We start from the raw sequence: 17476 nt of genomic DNA, 5'->3' as shown, positions 1-17476 counted from the left end.
ACCATTCCGACTCTATCGGGTTTGTCCGAGATAGAGCATCCGCTGTCACATTGCGGAATCCTTGTAGGTGAACTGCAGACAGGTGCCACTTCTTCTTCTCCGCCAGACGGAAGATTGGGAGAAGCACCTGATTTATCTGGGGCGATCTTGAGCCTTGGCGATTGAGACAACGAACTACCACCGAGTTGTCTAGGGTTAGACGGATGTGGATCGAGGGCGGCGGGGATAACTTCTTCAGAGTTAGAAGGACCGCCATGGCCTCCAAGATGTTTATGTGGAACGTCTTGAATAGTGGAGACCAGGTCCCTTGAGCCTGTTTCAGGTGGGAGTGACCTCCCCAGCCTTCCAGTGAGGCATCCGTGTGGATGTTGAGTGATGGAGGAGGGTGTTGGAGAGGAATGGACCTTTTCAGGGCCTTTGCTTCCGACCACGGCTTTAGGAGGCGTCGAAGTCTGTTTGGAAGCCGTCTCTTGAGGTCTCTTCGAGCGATGGATGCCGAGCGTCTCCAGACTCCCGCGGCATCCTTTAGCTGTGCACGAAGCACTGGGTTTGTCACTGAGGCGAATTGTAGAGAGCCTAGAACTCGTTCCTGCTGTCGTCTTGAAATGCGTTTGGATTTCAGTAGTCGCTTGACAGACCCTGCTATTTCCTTCCTTTTCTTCTGGGGGATGGAAAGGCGGTGTGACTGAAGATTCCAGTGGATTCCCAACCACTGAAACTTCTGAGCTGGAGAGAGGCGAGATTTCTTCTCGTTGATCTTGAATCCCAGGTGTTCTAGGTACTGGGTAACTTCGTTGCAAGACTTTGCACACTCTTCGGGCGATGGAGCCCATACTAGCCAGTCGTCGAGGTAGGCCATCACCTGGACGTTTCTTAGGCGGAGCTGTTGTACTATGGCATCCGCCAGTTTTGTGAAGATCCGCGGGGCCACATTGAGGCCGAATGGCATGGCCCGGAAGGCGTAGCTTTTCCTTTGGAGTCGAAATCCTAGGTAGGAGGAAGCGTGATGGTTCATTGGAATGTGCCAATAGGCATCCGCCAGGTCTATAGAGACCGTGTAGGAACCTTGAGGCAGAAGGGTCCTTATTTGTTGAAGCGTCAGCATCTTGAACTTGTTGTTCTCTATGAACTTGTTGAGGGGGGATAAGTCCAGAATGACTCTGAGTTTGTCTGAGTCCTTCTTGGGAACGCAAAACAGTCTCCCTTGGAACCTGGTGGACTTTACCTTCCTTATCACCTTCTTGTCCAAGAGGTCTAGAACATATTCTTCCAGAAGGGGGGTCGATTGCTGGAAGAACCGCTGGAAGATTGGGGGTGGTTGCGTCCAACTCCAGCCTAGACCGTTCTTGATGATGCTGTGTGCCCAGGGATCGAAGGTCCAACGATCCTGGAATTGGCGGAGTCTTCCTCCCACCGGAAGCACTTCATTGCTTCTGGTGTCCCGAGGACTTGTTGCCTCGGCCGCTAGCTCCCTTTCCTCCTCTACCTCTGGAGGGACGACGAGATGCGTCTCTGCTTGCACCCCTGAACGAGCCTCTACCTCTGGCATGAAAGGTAGTGGATGGTTGCTCAAAGGCAGGGGTGAAGACCGGTGACTGTGACAACACCGGTTGGGGGACCAATTGAAAGGTCTGTTGTGGTTGGGCAACCACTTGGGAGGTAGCGGGTCCCGGAAACTGACGTCGTTGCTGACGTTGCTGGGGTTTTGGTTTTTGAGGTTTTCTCTTAGGCTGAGGTCCTTCGTCCTGAGAGGGTTTCCTTTTTCTGGACATGCCCCACTTGTGGAGAAGGTTCCTATTCTCCGTGGCGGCTCTGTCAGTTATTTCCTTGACCAGGTCAGAAGGAAACAGGTGCTTTCCCCAGATGTTGGAGGAAATCAGCCTCCGGGGTTCGTGTTTCACGGTGGCACCGGTAAACACGAATTCACGACAGGCTCTACGAGCCTTTATGAAGTGGTACAAGTCCTTCATTACTGTCAGTAAGTGGGATTTGGCTAGTACCATGTAGTGATCTGGTACTCTTGTGTCACAGGCCATCACATCCAGTTGGACTTGATGAGAAAGAGATGCCGCAAGCCTCTCCTTCGTGTCTTGTTCCCGGCGAAGGAGATGATCGTTGAGCTTAGGGAGGTCTTCATTAAACTGACGTCCGGCGACGTCAGGATCGAGCCTTCCCACGACGAAAGTATGCTGAACATCTTTCCAGTGTCGAGTGTCAGGGGGGGTCACGATGGAGAAGGGTCTGCACTCCTCCAGTGCAGGGCAGGGTTTCCCTTCTTCCGCCGCTTTAAGGCATGCAGCTAAGGCCTTTTCCAAGAAAGGAAGAACCGCATTGTCAGGTGCAACGTACGTAGGATGCTTCTTGCTCAAAGCCGGAAGCTTAGAGCAGGTAAAGCCCCTACTCTTAAATGCGGAGGCTAGCATAGCCTGGGCCTTTGCGAGATCGAACACTATCTCTTCTTTAGGTTCGGTCTCTTCCTTCGAGGCAGGTTCGGAACGAAGCCGGACGTAACAGTCCGGGTAGGCCTCGAAGCTTGGGAAGAACTCCACATCTTCCAACGGGACCGTGCCGATCTTGTCACTAACAAAGATTCTGCCGGTCGCAATAACCATATGCTCTGCATACCTCCACGGGTTGGCATGAGAGCAAGCTGGGAGATCCTTGACCGAAATCTTCTTCGGTTCTCTGGATCCAATCATCGACCTGATGGACTCCTGGTTCTCCTTCAGCCTGTCGTCCATGACGGCTCTAATCAGCTGGATCAGTTCTTGGGTAGAAGAGGAAGGATCCGGAGTTGAGGAGGTAGACGGAACAGACATTTCCGTCGGTGTAGGAGTAGGAGGAGGGATGGACGAGGGAGCAGCTCCAAGCTCCGACTCGGTGTACTCCACCTTGTCTTCGTCCTCTTCGGCTCCTTGAGCCATAAGCGTCTTCTCCGTGTCTTCCGAGACGTCTGAGATCTGTTCATCATCCTCGGAATCTAAACGACACTCGTGCATGGACTGAGCCATGACCACATCAGGTTCCACCGTAATTTGGACAGTGGGGATTGTATCTTTTGGTACCACTGAGTCAGAGGAGGCCTTAGGGAACAACAGGGACCTCAGTTCTTCGGTGGCCAGGTACGGTCCAGTAGCATTTTTCTGAAAGCCACGCACCCACTTGCGCAGCTTTTCACGAGAAATGTCTCTAACCTCCGCTGAGGGAGGGTTATGGAAGGCCTCAACTAGGTGGGCCTGGCAGACCGTACAATCCAGTGGATTCCAAAACTTCAAGTCCCCTTTCTTGTCTGCACAAGGGGCGTGAGTCCTGCAAGCCGTATGCCCGTAAAACTGCGGGCGTTTCACAGCGCAGAAGGCGAAGTCACACTTCATCTGCTCCTCCTGTGGAAGAAAGAGAAAATGAGTATGGGGGAGTCATAAGAATGGCTCTTAAACTAAGTTAATATTAATCATTAATTTTAACTTAAAGAAGGTGTGATGCATAGAGAATGAAAACAGTAAAGGAGAACATGCTCCATGCATCCAGCCCGGCTGGTTACCACAAGCTTGGTCCCTGGATAATCCAAATGACCGAGATCATTGGATATAGTTTCCTAGAATTCCTAGTATTTTGGAATTCCATGGAAAACCAAGGACAAGATTGGGATCGAATTCATTCGGTTCCCAGTTAAGAGCCAGAAGGCCTCATTAAAGGGTAACTGCTTCTGGCAACCAGCCGCGCTAAGATGCACATAGCCTGCTGGAAATAGAAGAATGCAAAGAGACAGCATGATCACTAATAGAGCAGTACTAGGTACTGATCTTAATAGCGGAAGCAGCTTATCTGTTTGCGATATAGGGCTATCCTAGTCTTATGATAGCTACAGTAAGGGGGTGCAAGTATTCTTGACGCCTCCGGGGCATCCGGCAAGCCGCCGGCATGCCGGAGCTCGCTCCAGCATAGATTCTGGCATTAGAACAGACGATTTTCAAAAGTCAGTTAAATACCAGGATGGCGGCCGCCGGCACAACGGCGGCACGCCGGCAGGAAGCGGCGGCTCCGGCAGTCGGAGGATGCCAGGTTGGTGACTGGGATAAGGATGGTAAAGGCAGTATCGGGTTGCCGGCAGTATATGCCGGCACTCCGGTGATCGACCGGCAAGCGGACGATTAGATAGGAGTAGGAGAGCCGCCGGTGGTAGCCGGCGGCAGCCGGCAGTCCCTCGGTACACGGGGGGCTGGCGGCAAGGGTAGGGAAGTCACCAAATAGGAGGCAGGTATTGCCGACAATAGAGGCGGCAAGAGACCGGCACCCAGATAGAAAGAGAGACAGGGGGAGGGGGGAAGGGATGCAGGAAGTACCGTCAGGGTTCCAGACATCCCTCCCCCTCCCTGAGGGGGTGTACCCATGATAGAGGCAGGCTCTAACATCCATGAGCAGGGGTCACTAGGGACCGGGAGCTAGGTAGCCCAAGGGAGGGCTAGGGAACACCCAAGAGGGGGGGGGGAGACTCCCATATGCAGAACTATACTAGTAACTAACCTTATAGGACACTATGAGGGTATATGTACCAGAGTGGACTGCACAAGGAAGCTCGGGTAGCCCTACTCTTCCACCCTAAGGAGGAGTTGTAGGACAGGGGACAGATGAGTATAAACTAACCTAAGCATAGGCTAGGCTATACAAGAGATAGGTGGGGAGGGAGAAGAGAGAAGTCTTCCCAGGAAGGGTTTCTGTACCAGAGCGGCCACTAAGGGAAGGGAGGACACTCCCTAACCTAAGATCAGGCTGATCGGCTAAAACGGTGCAAGAGTACCGTTTCAGCATGGAACAGAGAAACCTTCCTAACCCGACCTAGAACAGGGCTAAAAGTCCTGAACTAGGCAAGGAAGAAGACATATCGCTATCGCAGGAAAGTCATAGACTATCCTAGCCATAGAGGTAGGCTAGCCTAACCTCACTCTCAGACGCAGCCCTAAAGGGGGTTCATTCCTTTAGGGAGGACAGAGAGGCGATATATACTCTATTAGACAATTAATCCCTTAACTCAGAAAAGGGATCAAGGCTAAATAGAGGGAATGCCAAGGCAGGGGATGAAGGAAGCATATAGGGGTCCTAATATTAGGTTAGGCTAGAAAGAATCACTGACTAGCCTATCCCCTATATGGTCCCTGAAGGCGAAAACATTTGCATCACTGTCAAAAGTATTGTAAAATAATAATGCCACTATCTTCATAACTTAGTCTAGGATCACTAATAAATCATGCATGAACACTTGTATGTAGGCTCCTGGCCTGGGGGCTATAGTAGCCGACTGGTATGAGGTCAATCGATGACCGATAAAAAGCGTCTAAACACGATATAAAAGTTCCTAGCTATGAAGACTAAATAAACTAATGTATTCGATTAGTATATAATGCCGGAAGCGTTGTTGTGGCTAACTAAATATGACATGCAAAACAACAACGACGCCATAAAATGGCGGGTCCGGTAGAGGCACAGCTCTGCCACAAAACATCAATTATTTCGCAAAATAATATTTACTTTACGGCCAGAGCTTAATTAAACAATACTGGAACCTTGTACTCAACTTTCCAGAAGAAGGCGAGGCTGAAGGTAACGACATAGCGAAGATGCAAAGCGATAAAGATAACACAAGGGAAAATCCGTCTAAGTAGGGCAGCTACTAAACAAAGGATAAAGACGGGCGTGACGTCATTAGAGCAATGGCGTCCGTTTGTTTACGTCTCGAGTATCAGTAGTAGCCACGAGTGAGATTAGCTGTGGAACGGCTCCCAGCTATTCTCAGCCCTTACACACCGAAGCATTAACTCTGTTCGGGGTGGAGATAGCTATGTGGCACGTTCAGACATGCGTGTCCCCTGTTGTATTACGATGTCTTAAAGGGAAACCTTTGAGATACTCGCTCCAGAAGTTAGAATTCTGTGATAACCTGTGGTTAAATTCTCTGGGAATATCTTAGTAGTCTTATACCCAAGGAAGCTACCAAACAGGAACCTTCCATCAGGACGCCATGGCTTGAGCCCAAAAATATCAGTCTCTCTATTGAATGATGTGCACTATCACTGAATCACTCAATTTACACTTTATGGACACTCAATCATTTTTCTTTACACTTTTACATTCAATTTTGACAAGGATCTTTTGCACATCAAAACAATGCACGTAAACCAATTTGAATATCTTCTATACTCGTACACTGATTTGGTTGTATTGATACTCATAAACCAAGATAATAATGTACCTGTCTTGGATAAAACAAACCACTGTAAACTGTGTATAGAATATATACACATGAAACAATGAAGACGAATGCCAAGCCAAAAATCAGAAATAACTTATTTTTTGGTAAATATAAGTATACACTTTTACATGTTTACTGTACATGAATTCTCTAGGTATTTTTAAATACGGCACAATGTTATCTTTATTCTATTGACTTTCTTCCAAGGATTTTTCCTGGAAATACTTAATATAAAAAAATGCATAGTTGATTCTCAATATGTTATCCAACTTTCTATGATGACTGATACCGATTTATTAGATTTGTAAGGAAATGGGGACATACGTGATAACCACACCTAACCTGACATAGATTGCGATGCCCTTACCAGGTGGGAGGTCTTTCAACCTTCCCCTTACCCTTGCACATTGATATTGGGATCTATAAATACGAGAAGCAGTGGTAGGTAAATTATCTTTTTACGCGACAATTAACCATTTCCAGAAATTGCAAGAAAGTTGATTGGAAAGGAAAAAAAATAGTAAAAAAAAAAAAAATTATCTAAAGTTAAATCTAAAGTTAATATTAACGCTAGGTGAAACTGTATGCTGTACCTACAACTGTACTTATATTTCTTAACACCGAAACGACACATTTCTTTTTTATGTTTGATTGCAGTTGAAATGAAGGTCAAATTCGGTTAAATCACGTTATTTACTATAGGTAAACACATTTTTCTGTTCGAAATCACACCCTGTAATACAATACAAATTTACCCTTTTTTTCATCTTACTGTCCCTGGCTGCAATTTTCTTACTCTTTGTACATCGTCTTACCTTACACGGTTCACTTGTACCTTGGTTGGCTAGTTAGTTTTAGATTAAACTTGTAAATTACAATATGTCTAAACGAACTATAGCCAACTGTTGTCAATGTAAAGTAACCTACACAACACTTCCGTCAGCTGTCTCCGTCACAACATTATCATATCCTTGCCATGTCATACCTCAATAGATATTGTAATTTGTAAATGGTGCATACTTTACCGTTGAAAATATGCATATTGTCACTAAAGATCCATACCTTAATTGTCATCGTAATTTGTATTTTTTTTTTTTTGTAACTTTTCAACACATCCTCAAATGCATAATACACAATTAACTCGAACACAACCATCGTTATGAATAAACATTTCAAGGAGTCGTAAAGAACGTTCGCAGTCTCATCTAGTCGAGTTACGTATTTGCTTTTTATTTAAAACAATCAGGTCTCTCGAGAACAATTGATTAATTGACACAAAAGTTCTCTCTTTGATAGCAATACATCATAAGTGGATTAAGTGTCAGCACTGCGTTAATTTACTTGATAAGAGATATGCAAGTGAAAATAGGACAGTATTATCGCTACCCCAATGTAACCTAGGAAAAAAACTACTTTTTCTTGCAGAAAAAATTACGCTCTCTTCGAAAATGACACTCGTTCCCGTCGCAAATTAATAGTTTCAGAAATATATATACATCTAGATCCTCCAATAATGGGGGACCCCCAGTGGGAACTCGGGGTTTTGGGTGGGGAAAACATACTGGGGAATCGATATACCTAGCGATATACCCATACCAATAATGCATGCATGGTAGCCAGGTGTAATAAATGCATTAACCTCCCTTTAATTTCGTTTTGTTCATGAATACACATCATATTTTGCAATGCCATAAATAATACAGTACGGAAAGGAGTAATGAGTTCAATAAATACAGACTGAACTTTATACCGTCATTGGTCATCCATAATCGAAGTGACAAAATGTAGTTTTAATTAAGGCTCGCTACATCAATGTACTTTTCAACTAAGTAATTTACGGGGTACATAGTTGCAAGATCCTGTGCATGACCGAAAGTCTGACCATGCAAGCTACAAGTCTTCAGTAGGTAAATTTGACGTTGTTACTTTTTTTTTTAAATGGTTTAATTGTTAATTTGTTCTCTTCATTCATTTATTTCCTTATTTCCTTTCCTCACTGGGCTATTTTTCCATGTTGGAGCCCCTGGGCTTATAGCATCTTGGTTTAATTGTTAATTTGTTCTCTTCATTCATTTATTTCCTTATTTCCTTTCCTCACTGTGCTATTTTTCCCTGTTGGAGCCCCTGGGCTTATAGCATCTTGCTTTTCCAACTGGGGTTGTAGCTTGGATAGTAATAATAACAATAATAATTGTATAGGCATTACAATTATAATCTTGAATATTAACAACAATGTTGAAATCTGCATGGCCAAGGCACGAAAGATAATATCTAGGAAGTAATAGTAATGTGTATTTACTCATTTATTTCATACAGTATAATACACTATATATAATCTTACGTGGAGTTAGTGGCAAGGTGACATATACGTTTTGGAACAAATGATTTTCGTTTGCGTTTCCAGTTTTAACATAATGGCAAGTCAACATCCATGTTGATATAGTCTATAACAAAATGGCGTTGAAAGTCAAATAAGAAAAGAATATAAGTAAGAATGCCTGAACAAACTAGAACTAGAAACAAATGTTAACACAAGACACATGAGTGACAAACATAGGCTATCTGAACCAAGAACAAATAGTAAATTTGGTGAAAGGGCTTTTAGCTACTGTGCGCCTAGACATTATAATGAACTGCCAACTGAAATGAAGGACCTAAAGGGAGCAATTGAATATAAGAAGAAACTAAAGACATTACTTTTCACAAGATCATATGATTTGGAAGATGCTACAATCAAAGAATTGTATAAGTTATAATGAAAATGTTTCGTTAGATGATTGATATGGACCCGCCCGAGAAGTAGTTCACTCGACTCCAGTGGAGGGTTGGATTTAAACCCAAAACAACCAATACTTACTGGACTGGTCTCCCAGAGTGCAGATCTTGAGAGGTCGGGGCTTTTCAATCTTGCCCTTGCTCTTCCTGTTTGGTGCCATTCCCAGCTGGAATAGAGAAAATACAGTTGATGAATTTTCCAAAAAAAGTGATAAAAGGGAAGCAATCAATACATTAAATTATCATTATGCAACATGAAAGAAAACACGGGAATTGTACAATAAGTTAGGCTTCTCTGACAAATTCCTGTTAATAACAGTGTTACATACTTAACTTGCTTTAAAATTAGAAAATTATGAACAATTCCGCTCGAAACCAGAGTGCTATAAACAAACATTATATATATATATATATATATATATATATATATATATATATATATATATATATATATATATATATTGGGTAATCACGGCAAGCTAAAGACAAACTAAAGGTGCTTATAGCCTACTTCTTGCTGAAATAACCAATAAGAAGAAATCATTCCTTATATATGAAGAAAAACCTCTGTCAAATCATTTGCTACTATCTTATTATTAGTTTCTTTGGTCGCTGTAACCTCACCATCCTTGTGAGCTAAGAATGGGGGGTTTGGGGGAGCCTATAGGTCTATCTGCTGAGTCATCAGCTGCCATTGCCTGGCCCCCCTTGGTCCAAGCTTCAGTGGAGAGGGGGTTTGGGAGCTAATCATATTTATATATGGTCGGTCTCTAGGGCACTGTCTCTTACCTCTGCCATTCGTGAGTGGCCTTTAAACCTTTAAGCCTTCGAGTGGGCTACAGACACAAGGTTTCCATTATCAGAATAAAGTAAACAGTTGAATAGAGAATAACACTGTCTTTTCAGCAATCGTTGTTATAACCAAATGAGCCTATAATGATAACCAAATAAAACCCTCTGGTGCAATGTGCAAAATACACACTTTTTGTTGTGGAGAAAGTTTCATGACAAAAGAGATAGAGAGAGAGAGAGAGAGAGAGAGAGAGAGAGAGAGAGAGAGAGAGAGAGAGAGAGAGAGAGAGAGAGAGAGATCATGGCTTCGTTATGAAAGTTTCTTTGCGCATAAAAACCCAATGGCTGTAAATCAATACGGGGAATACCACCGCTAAATAATCTCAACACCGACCGCAAGAGTTGATAAATATTTGTAAACCCATAAGGTGGATTTTCTCTGCCCCAAGTACACAGAGAGGCGCCAATGCGCCATAAACACCAGGTCCAGGTCTAAACTCCGCTCTTCACTCAAAACAAAATGTTCGCCCTGGTTTAGATATCCTACACACTACGCAACGAAGAGAGGAAATTGCTCTATAAAATCTTCCATGACTAATAATGGGGCCTATCTAAATATAATTTGTTTAGAAACAAAAGTTAAGATAGATCGTATCTCCGCTCTTCACTCAAAACAAAATGTTCGCTTCTTTTAACCCTGGTTTAGATATCCTACACGCTAAGCAACGAAGAGAGGAAATTGCTCTATAAAATCTTCCATGACTAATAATGGGGCCTATCTAAATATAATTTGTTTAGAAACAAAAGTTAAGATAGATCGTATCTCCGCTCTTCACTCAAAACAAAATGTTCGCTTCTTTTAACCCTGGTTTAGATATCCTACACGCTAAGCAACGAAGAGAGGAAATTGCTCTATAAAATCTTCCATGACTAATAATGGGGCCTATCTAAATATAATTTGTTTAGAAACAAAAGTTAAGATAGATCGTATCTCCGCTCTGCACTCAAAACAAAATGTTCGCCCTGGTTTAGATATCCTACACACTAAGCAACGAAGAGAGGAAATTGCTCTATAAAACCTTCCATGACTAATAATGAAACCTCTCTAAATATAATTCGTTTAGAAACTTGAGGTAGATCGTATCTCCGCTCTTCACTCAAAACAAAATGTTCGCCCTGGTTTAGATATCCTACACACTAAGCAACGAAGAGAGGAAATTGCTCTATAAAATCTTCCATGACTAATAATGAAACATATCTGAATATAATTCGTTTAGAAACAAAAGTTAAGGTAGATCGTATCTCCGCTCTTTACTCAAAAACAAAATGTTCGCTTCTTTTAACCCTGGTTATTATTATTATTATTATTACTATCCAAGCTACAACCCTAGTTGGAAAAGCAAGATGCTATAAGCCCAGGGGCTCCAACAGGGAAAAAATAGCCCAGTGAGGAAAGGAAATAAGGAAATAAATAAATGAAGAGAACAAATTAACAATAAATCATTCTAAAATAAGAAACAACGTCAAAACAGACATGTCATATAATAAACTATCAACAACATCAAAAACAAATATGTCATAAATAAACTATAAAAAGACTATGTCCGCCTGGTCAACAAAAAAGCATTTGCTCCAACTTTGAACTTTTGAAGTTCTACTGATTCAACCACCCGATTAGGAAGATCATTCCACAACTTGGTCACAGCTGGAATAAAACTTCTAGAGTACTGCGTAGTATTGAGCCTCGTGATGGAGAAGGCCTGGCTATTAGAATTAACTGCCTGCCTAGTATTACGAACAGGATAGAATTGTCCAGGGAGATCTGAATGTAAAGGATGGTCAGAGTTGTGAAAAATCTTATGCAACATACATAATGAACTAATTGAACGACGGTGCCAGAGATTAATATCTAGATCAGGAATAAGAAATTTAATAGACCGTAAGTTTCTGTCCAACAAATTAAGATGAGAATCAGCAGCTGAAGACCAGACAGGAGAACAATACTCAAAACAAGGTAGAATGAAAGAATTAAAACACTTCTTCAGAATAGATTGATCACCGAAAATCTTGAAAGACTTTCTCAATAAGCCTATTTTTTGTGAAATTGAAGAAGACACAGACCTTATATGTTTCTCAAAAGTAAATTTACTGTCGAGAATCACACCTAAAATTTTGAAAGAGTCATACATATTTAAAGAAACATTATCAATACTGAGATCCGGATGTTGAGGAACCACCGTCCTTGACCTACTTACAATCATACTTTGAGTTTTGTTAGGATTCAACTTCATACCCCATAATTTGCACCATGCACTAATTCTAGCTAAATCTCTATTAAGGGATTCACCAACCCTAGATCTACATTCAGGGGATGGAATTGATGCAAAGAGAGTAGCATCATCTGCATATGCAACAAGCTTGTTTTCTAGGCCAAACCACATGTCATGTGTATATAGTATGAAAAGTAATGGGCCAAGAACACTACCCTGTGGAACACCGGATATCACATTCCTATAATCACTATGGTGCCCATCAACAACAACTCTTTGAGATCTATTACTTAAAAAATCAATAATAATGCTAAGAAACGACCCACCCACTCCCAACTGTTTCAGTTTGAAAACAAGGGCCTCATGATTAACACGGTCAAAGGCAGCACTAAAATCAAGGCCAATCATACGAACTTCCCGACCACAATCAAGGGATTTCTGTACAGCATTGGAGATTGTAAGAAGGGCATCACATGCTCCAAGGCCTTTACGAAAACCAAATTGCAAACTAGGGAAGAGATGATTACCTTCAGCAAACCTATTAAGACGTTTTGCCAGAAGACGTTCAAAAACTTTAGATAATATGGGAGTTATGGAAATTGGGCGGTAATCAGTGGGACTTGAGCTACCACAAACACATTTACATATCCTACACACTAAGCAACGAAGAGAGGAAATTGCTCTATAAAACCTTCCATGACTAATCATGAAACCTCTCTAAATATAATTCGTTTAGAAACAAAAGTTAAGATAGATCGTATCTCCGCTCTTCACTCAAAACAAAATGTTCGCTCTGGTTTAGATATCCTACACACTACGCAACGAAGAGAGGAAATGGCTCTATAAAACCTTCCATGACTAATAATGAAACCTATCTAAATATAATTCGTTTAGAAACAAAAGTTAAGGTAGATCGTATCTCCGCTCTGCACTCAAAACAAAATGTTCGCTCTGGTTTAGATATCCTATACACTAAGCAACGAAGAGAGGAAATTGCTCTATAAAATCTTCCATGACTAATAATGAAACCTAGCTAAATATAATTCGTTTAGAAACAAATGTTAAGGTAGATCGTATTTGGTCTAGGTCCAGCAACAATTTCATATGCACCCACAAAAGTTATTTGAAGGATTGCATCAGTGTTGGCGAGGTTGCAATCTCTCTCTCTCTCTCTCTCTCTCTCTCTCTCTCTCTCTCTCTCTCTCTCTCTCTCTCTCTCCTCATTATATGTAGAGGACGAACATTGACATTAATATTATTTAAATTGTCGAAAAAGCCTCCCCACCCACTATAAAATAATACAAGAATTACAATTTTATTTTTTTATTTAATACACACAAATTTGACCGAATATTATCAATATTAAATATTAAAAAATATGACAATTATAGAAAATAACACTTACAAAAAATTATAAACCAAGAGAACTTGTCCATAAAAACTTTTTTATAAGTAATTAGAAGCACTTTTATTGATATGATCACAATTTTAATCGAATCTTGCCTAATGATATTCTTGCTTTCTTACATACTCCTTAAGTACAACGTACTTGAAGTTTTACCCTCCTATTCCAGAGAGAGAGAGAGAGAGAGAGAGAGAGAGAGAGAGAGAGAGAGAGATGCACTGAATCCTAAAGCTAAAACCATACTTGGATTAATAACCAGAGAAAAAGGTTACCAATAAACACCACAAGTTAAATAGACTGTAAAAAGAAATAAAAACTCAAGTCAGTGTAATCTCGTGGGCGTTTAAACCACTCGTGCCTAGAACAGAAGCCGTATGAATGATACGGACTACACACGGTCCAGATATAGACCTTGGGACTACAAAACCAGGAAACAATCCCAGTCACATGTATAACTTACCTCATAAGATATATTTTTCAAGGATAACCTTAAGTAAAATGAGCTAAAAGTACATTTTCTCTCTCTCTCTCTCTCTCTCTCTCTCTCTCTCTCTCTCTCTCTCTCTCTCACAACAATGATGCAACCTTTAATGATAGGTCTAAGAAATCCATCAAAACCAGAAGCCTTGATTACAAAGCCCGCAAAAGGCCGCGAGCCAAAGAGATCTCTAATACAACCTTCCGGTATTGTAACCCAGTTGTGTGTCCATTACTGGTTCTCTGACTGCCGCTATAAACAGTAGACAGACACAACGACATATAACTTAGACAGTTGATTATGTAAACTCGTATTCAGATACGTGAAGATAGGCGATGCCGCAGGTGGATAGAAGAAAACGAGGGAAGATAGACCTACGCGATGCTACAAGTAAATAGAAAACATTTAGCCGGACAGAAGTTGCACTAGTAAGAGATTTATCATAATAGTATGCGAGGATGAATGTATGTGACATGCTTTGATAAACTTGAGCAATGCCATCTCTCTCTCTCTCTCTCTCTCTCTCTCTCTCTCTCTCTCTCTCTCTCTCTCTCTCTCTCTCTCTCTTTGAATATTCATCAGCAGAAGCGGGTGTCTGGTAGTAACCAGACCAATACAATACTCATCCACTTTGAACAAGAACAATCAGAGATTTCTGACCTCCACCAAAGGTTAATGGACTCGTCCAATCCAAAGATCTATCTGTGGTGGAAATTTCGTCAAAATCTGTCCATTCGTTTTGAAGTTATCTTTAAAATGGCGTAAAATGGAATCCGGATCAAGAACCTGGATCCGGATCTAGAACCCGGATCCGGATCTAGAACCCGGATCCGGATCCAGATCTAGAACCCGGATCCGGATCTAGAACCCGGATCCGGATCAAGAACCCGGATCCGGATCAAGAACCCGGATCTGGATCTAGAACCCGGATCCGGATCCAGATCTAGAACCCGGATCCGGATCTAGAACCCGGATCCGGATCTAGAACCCGGATCCGGATCTAGAACTCGGATCCGGATCCGGATAATCTCCAAATTTAACGGAGTTATCCTTGACCTAAGATGTATCTGTGGTGAAAATCTCGTAAAGATCCGTTTTGAGTATTTTTGACGTAATCTTATCCACAGACGCAAACAAATAAATAAACAAAAAATGCAAATCTGGATATAGAATCTGGATCCGGTACGAGATCATCTCCAAGAGTTAATGGAGTTCAATCAGTAAACTGGGCTCGTATATGATAATGAAGAAAGCTAAACAAATAACTGTATACTAGAAATGAATGAGTCACGAGGTTTATAAGTAATCTATATACAAATGACGATGAATAATCTCCTTGACGACGATAAAAGCAAGATTAATGACAGAAGAAGTTCTAACATTCATGCACTTTTAGCAAAGCCGTGTATATTGTAGATAAATGGGAACATACTTGTGTATTCCAAGTATAAAATACAAAAATAAGCTGCCTACGTAATTGTGAAAACTAATTTCTTAGCAAGAATAGGTTTTTTTTTTTTTTCGGAGAGACGTAGGCCACTGCACAACAATAATCATATAAAAATATTCCATCACCTGCTCAACTAGTATGCTTGCATGAGAATGCTTGCATTAATCACAAGCAATGTTAACTACATAACACAGATCAACTGACCAACGATGTTTATATATATGTATATATATATATATATATATATATATATATATATATATATATATATATATATATATATAATAAATTTTTCACATTTAGACGTGTTTTTCATATTCAAATAAGCCATATAAATTTTTGATACATTAATGTCTGGATTCTCTTAGCGACCTCGGGATCAGAGCCCCAGGCGAAATCACACAAAGACAAGAGCTTGTGACCGGCCGGGAATCGAACCCTGGTCGGCAAGCTTGTATAGACAGTGACTAAACCACTTGGCCACGGAGAAAGATAAAAGTCAATGACAATTCTTCTGTACTTATACCTTATGGCTTATTTGAAAAAATATATATAGGTATATATATATATATATATATATATATATATATATATATATATATATATATATATATATATGTTAGAACTCTTTGAAGTTACTCTACAGGTAGTACAACAAGCCTAAAACTACATATGCATAGTGAGAAAATTCCAATTAAGAAAGGAATTAGACATGGAGACCCTACCTCTCCAGGGCATGAGACCGAAATTAAAAGAAGGATAAAAGCATGGGATGAAGAGGTTTTGGTAAACAAAATGTGATTATGAAAATTAAAATGCCACTTTCTCTAAAAAAAAATTTAATCAGATAGTCCTATCAGTATTAACTTATGCATCAGAAACTTGGAGCCTTACTAATGCCTTACATCATAAGCTAGTTACAACCAATAAAACTCTGGAAAGAATAAATGAGAATACTAAAAGACAGCACGTACGAAAAGGAAATAGATATGGGCAGGACATATAATGAGAATGACAGATAATAGATGGGCAAGCAGGATAACACAATGGGTCCCCAGAGATTGCAAAAGTAAGGGAAGGAAGAGAAGACAATGGATTGACGAGCTACGAAAATTTGTGGGTATAGATTAACATCGAAAGACCATAAACAGACGAGAGTGGAAGGACATGTCTGAGGTCTTTGTCCTGTAGTGGACTAGCAACGGCTGATGAAGATGAAGATATATATATATTATATATATATATATATATATATATATATATATATATATATATTAGAGAGAGAGAGAGAGAGAGAGAGAGAGAGAAAGAGAGAGAGAGAGAGAGAGAGAGAGAGAGAACCATAAAAACCCATATTATAACTTTTTTTTTTAAATGTGCTGATAAAGTGGTAACAATGCATCATCTTGACCATATAACTAACGTTATTGCAGGAAGCCTCACAAAGCCACACTTCCACCATCATCATAATGCTTTTAAATCCAGAGCTTAACCTCCACGTAAGCAGCAACATCCTCGTCTTATTACTCCGGAACCTCAACCGGCCCCCAACCCCTACAACTACCCATTTTCATCAATATTTCGAACACCCACCACATGACTGGCCCACCCCTCCTGCTTAGAACCCAACTCTTTGAAGGCTTCATTAACGAGTTTCATTCTCTCGAATAATTTTAGAAAGAAATATGGTTATTTGACCTCTTGCCGACTAATGGACAGTTTTGCAGTACTTTTAATTGTATCAACCGTGTGTCACACGATCGTACATAAATTATTTTGTATATATTATGCTTGTATCTGCGCTCTTCCCTCGCACTAAAAAGAACCACAATAAACATGTCTGCGTTTTTCCTCTGTAACATTGTCTGTTTCTCGAACATGAACATTCCTGTTGCCTTGAGGTTTTGTATATAAAGGAGAGTGTTCTTTAATAAAGTTACTCAGTTGATTGCTTCCTGCCTTGAGTCACAACCTTCTCTCGGCCCGTCACATAATCATGTTATGTTAGGGGGTAAAATAGCCTGATCGAACGAACACGAAAAAGATAGCGACTCATTCA

The 17476-nt window shown here is 41.1% G+C and overlaps 1 protein-coding gene across 6 annotated transcripts in view; it reads right to left on the bottom strand.

The window, feature by feature from the left end:
• mxt (Eukaryotic translation initiation factor mextil) overlaps positions 1-17476 on the bottom strand; it is a 175109-nt gene that overhangs the window by 49711 nt on the left and 107922 nt on the right. For 4 of the 6 annotated variants that reach the window (XM_068379631.1, XM_068379655.1, XM_068379644.1 and 1 more), the window contains exon 2: positions 9105-9189. In XM_068379631.1, the coding sequence (XP_068235732.1) occupies positions 9105-9189 (85 nt within the window). Of the gene's footprint in view, positions 1-6856; positions 6894-7309; positions 7442-9104; positions 9190-17476 lie in introns of those variants that run through there. The other 2 variants (XM_068379652.1, XM_068379647.1) reach the window with 2 other exon arrangements.

Source organism: Palaemon carinicauda, chromosome 1 (assembly GCF_036898095.1).
Source record: "Palaemon carinicauda isolate YSFRI2023 chromosome 1, ASM3689809v2, whole genome shotgun sequence".
Taxonomy (NCBI): domain Eukaryota; kingdom Metazoa; phylum Arthropoda; class Malacostraca; order Decapoda; family Palaemonidae; genus Palaemon; species Palaemon carinicauda.
The sequence above is the reverse complement of the archived record's forward strand: the minus strand, read 5'-3'. Positions and strand labels throughout refer to the sequence as shown.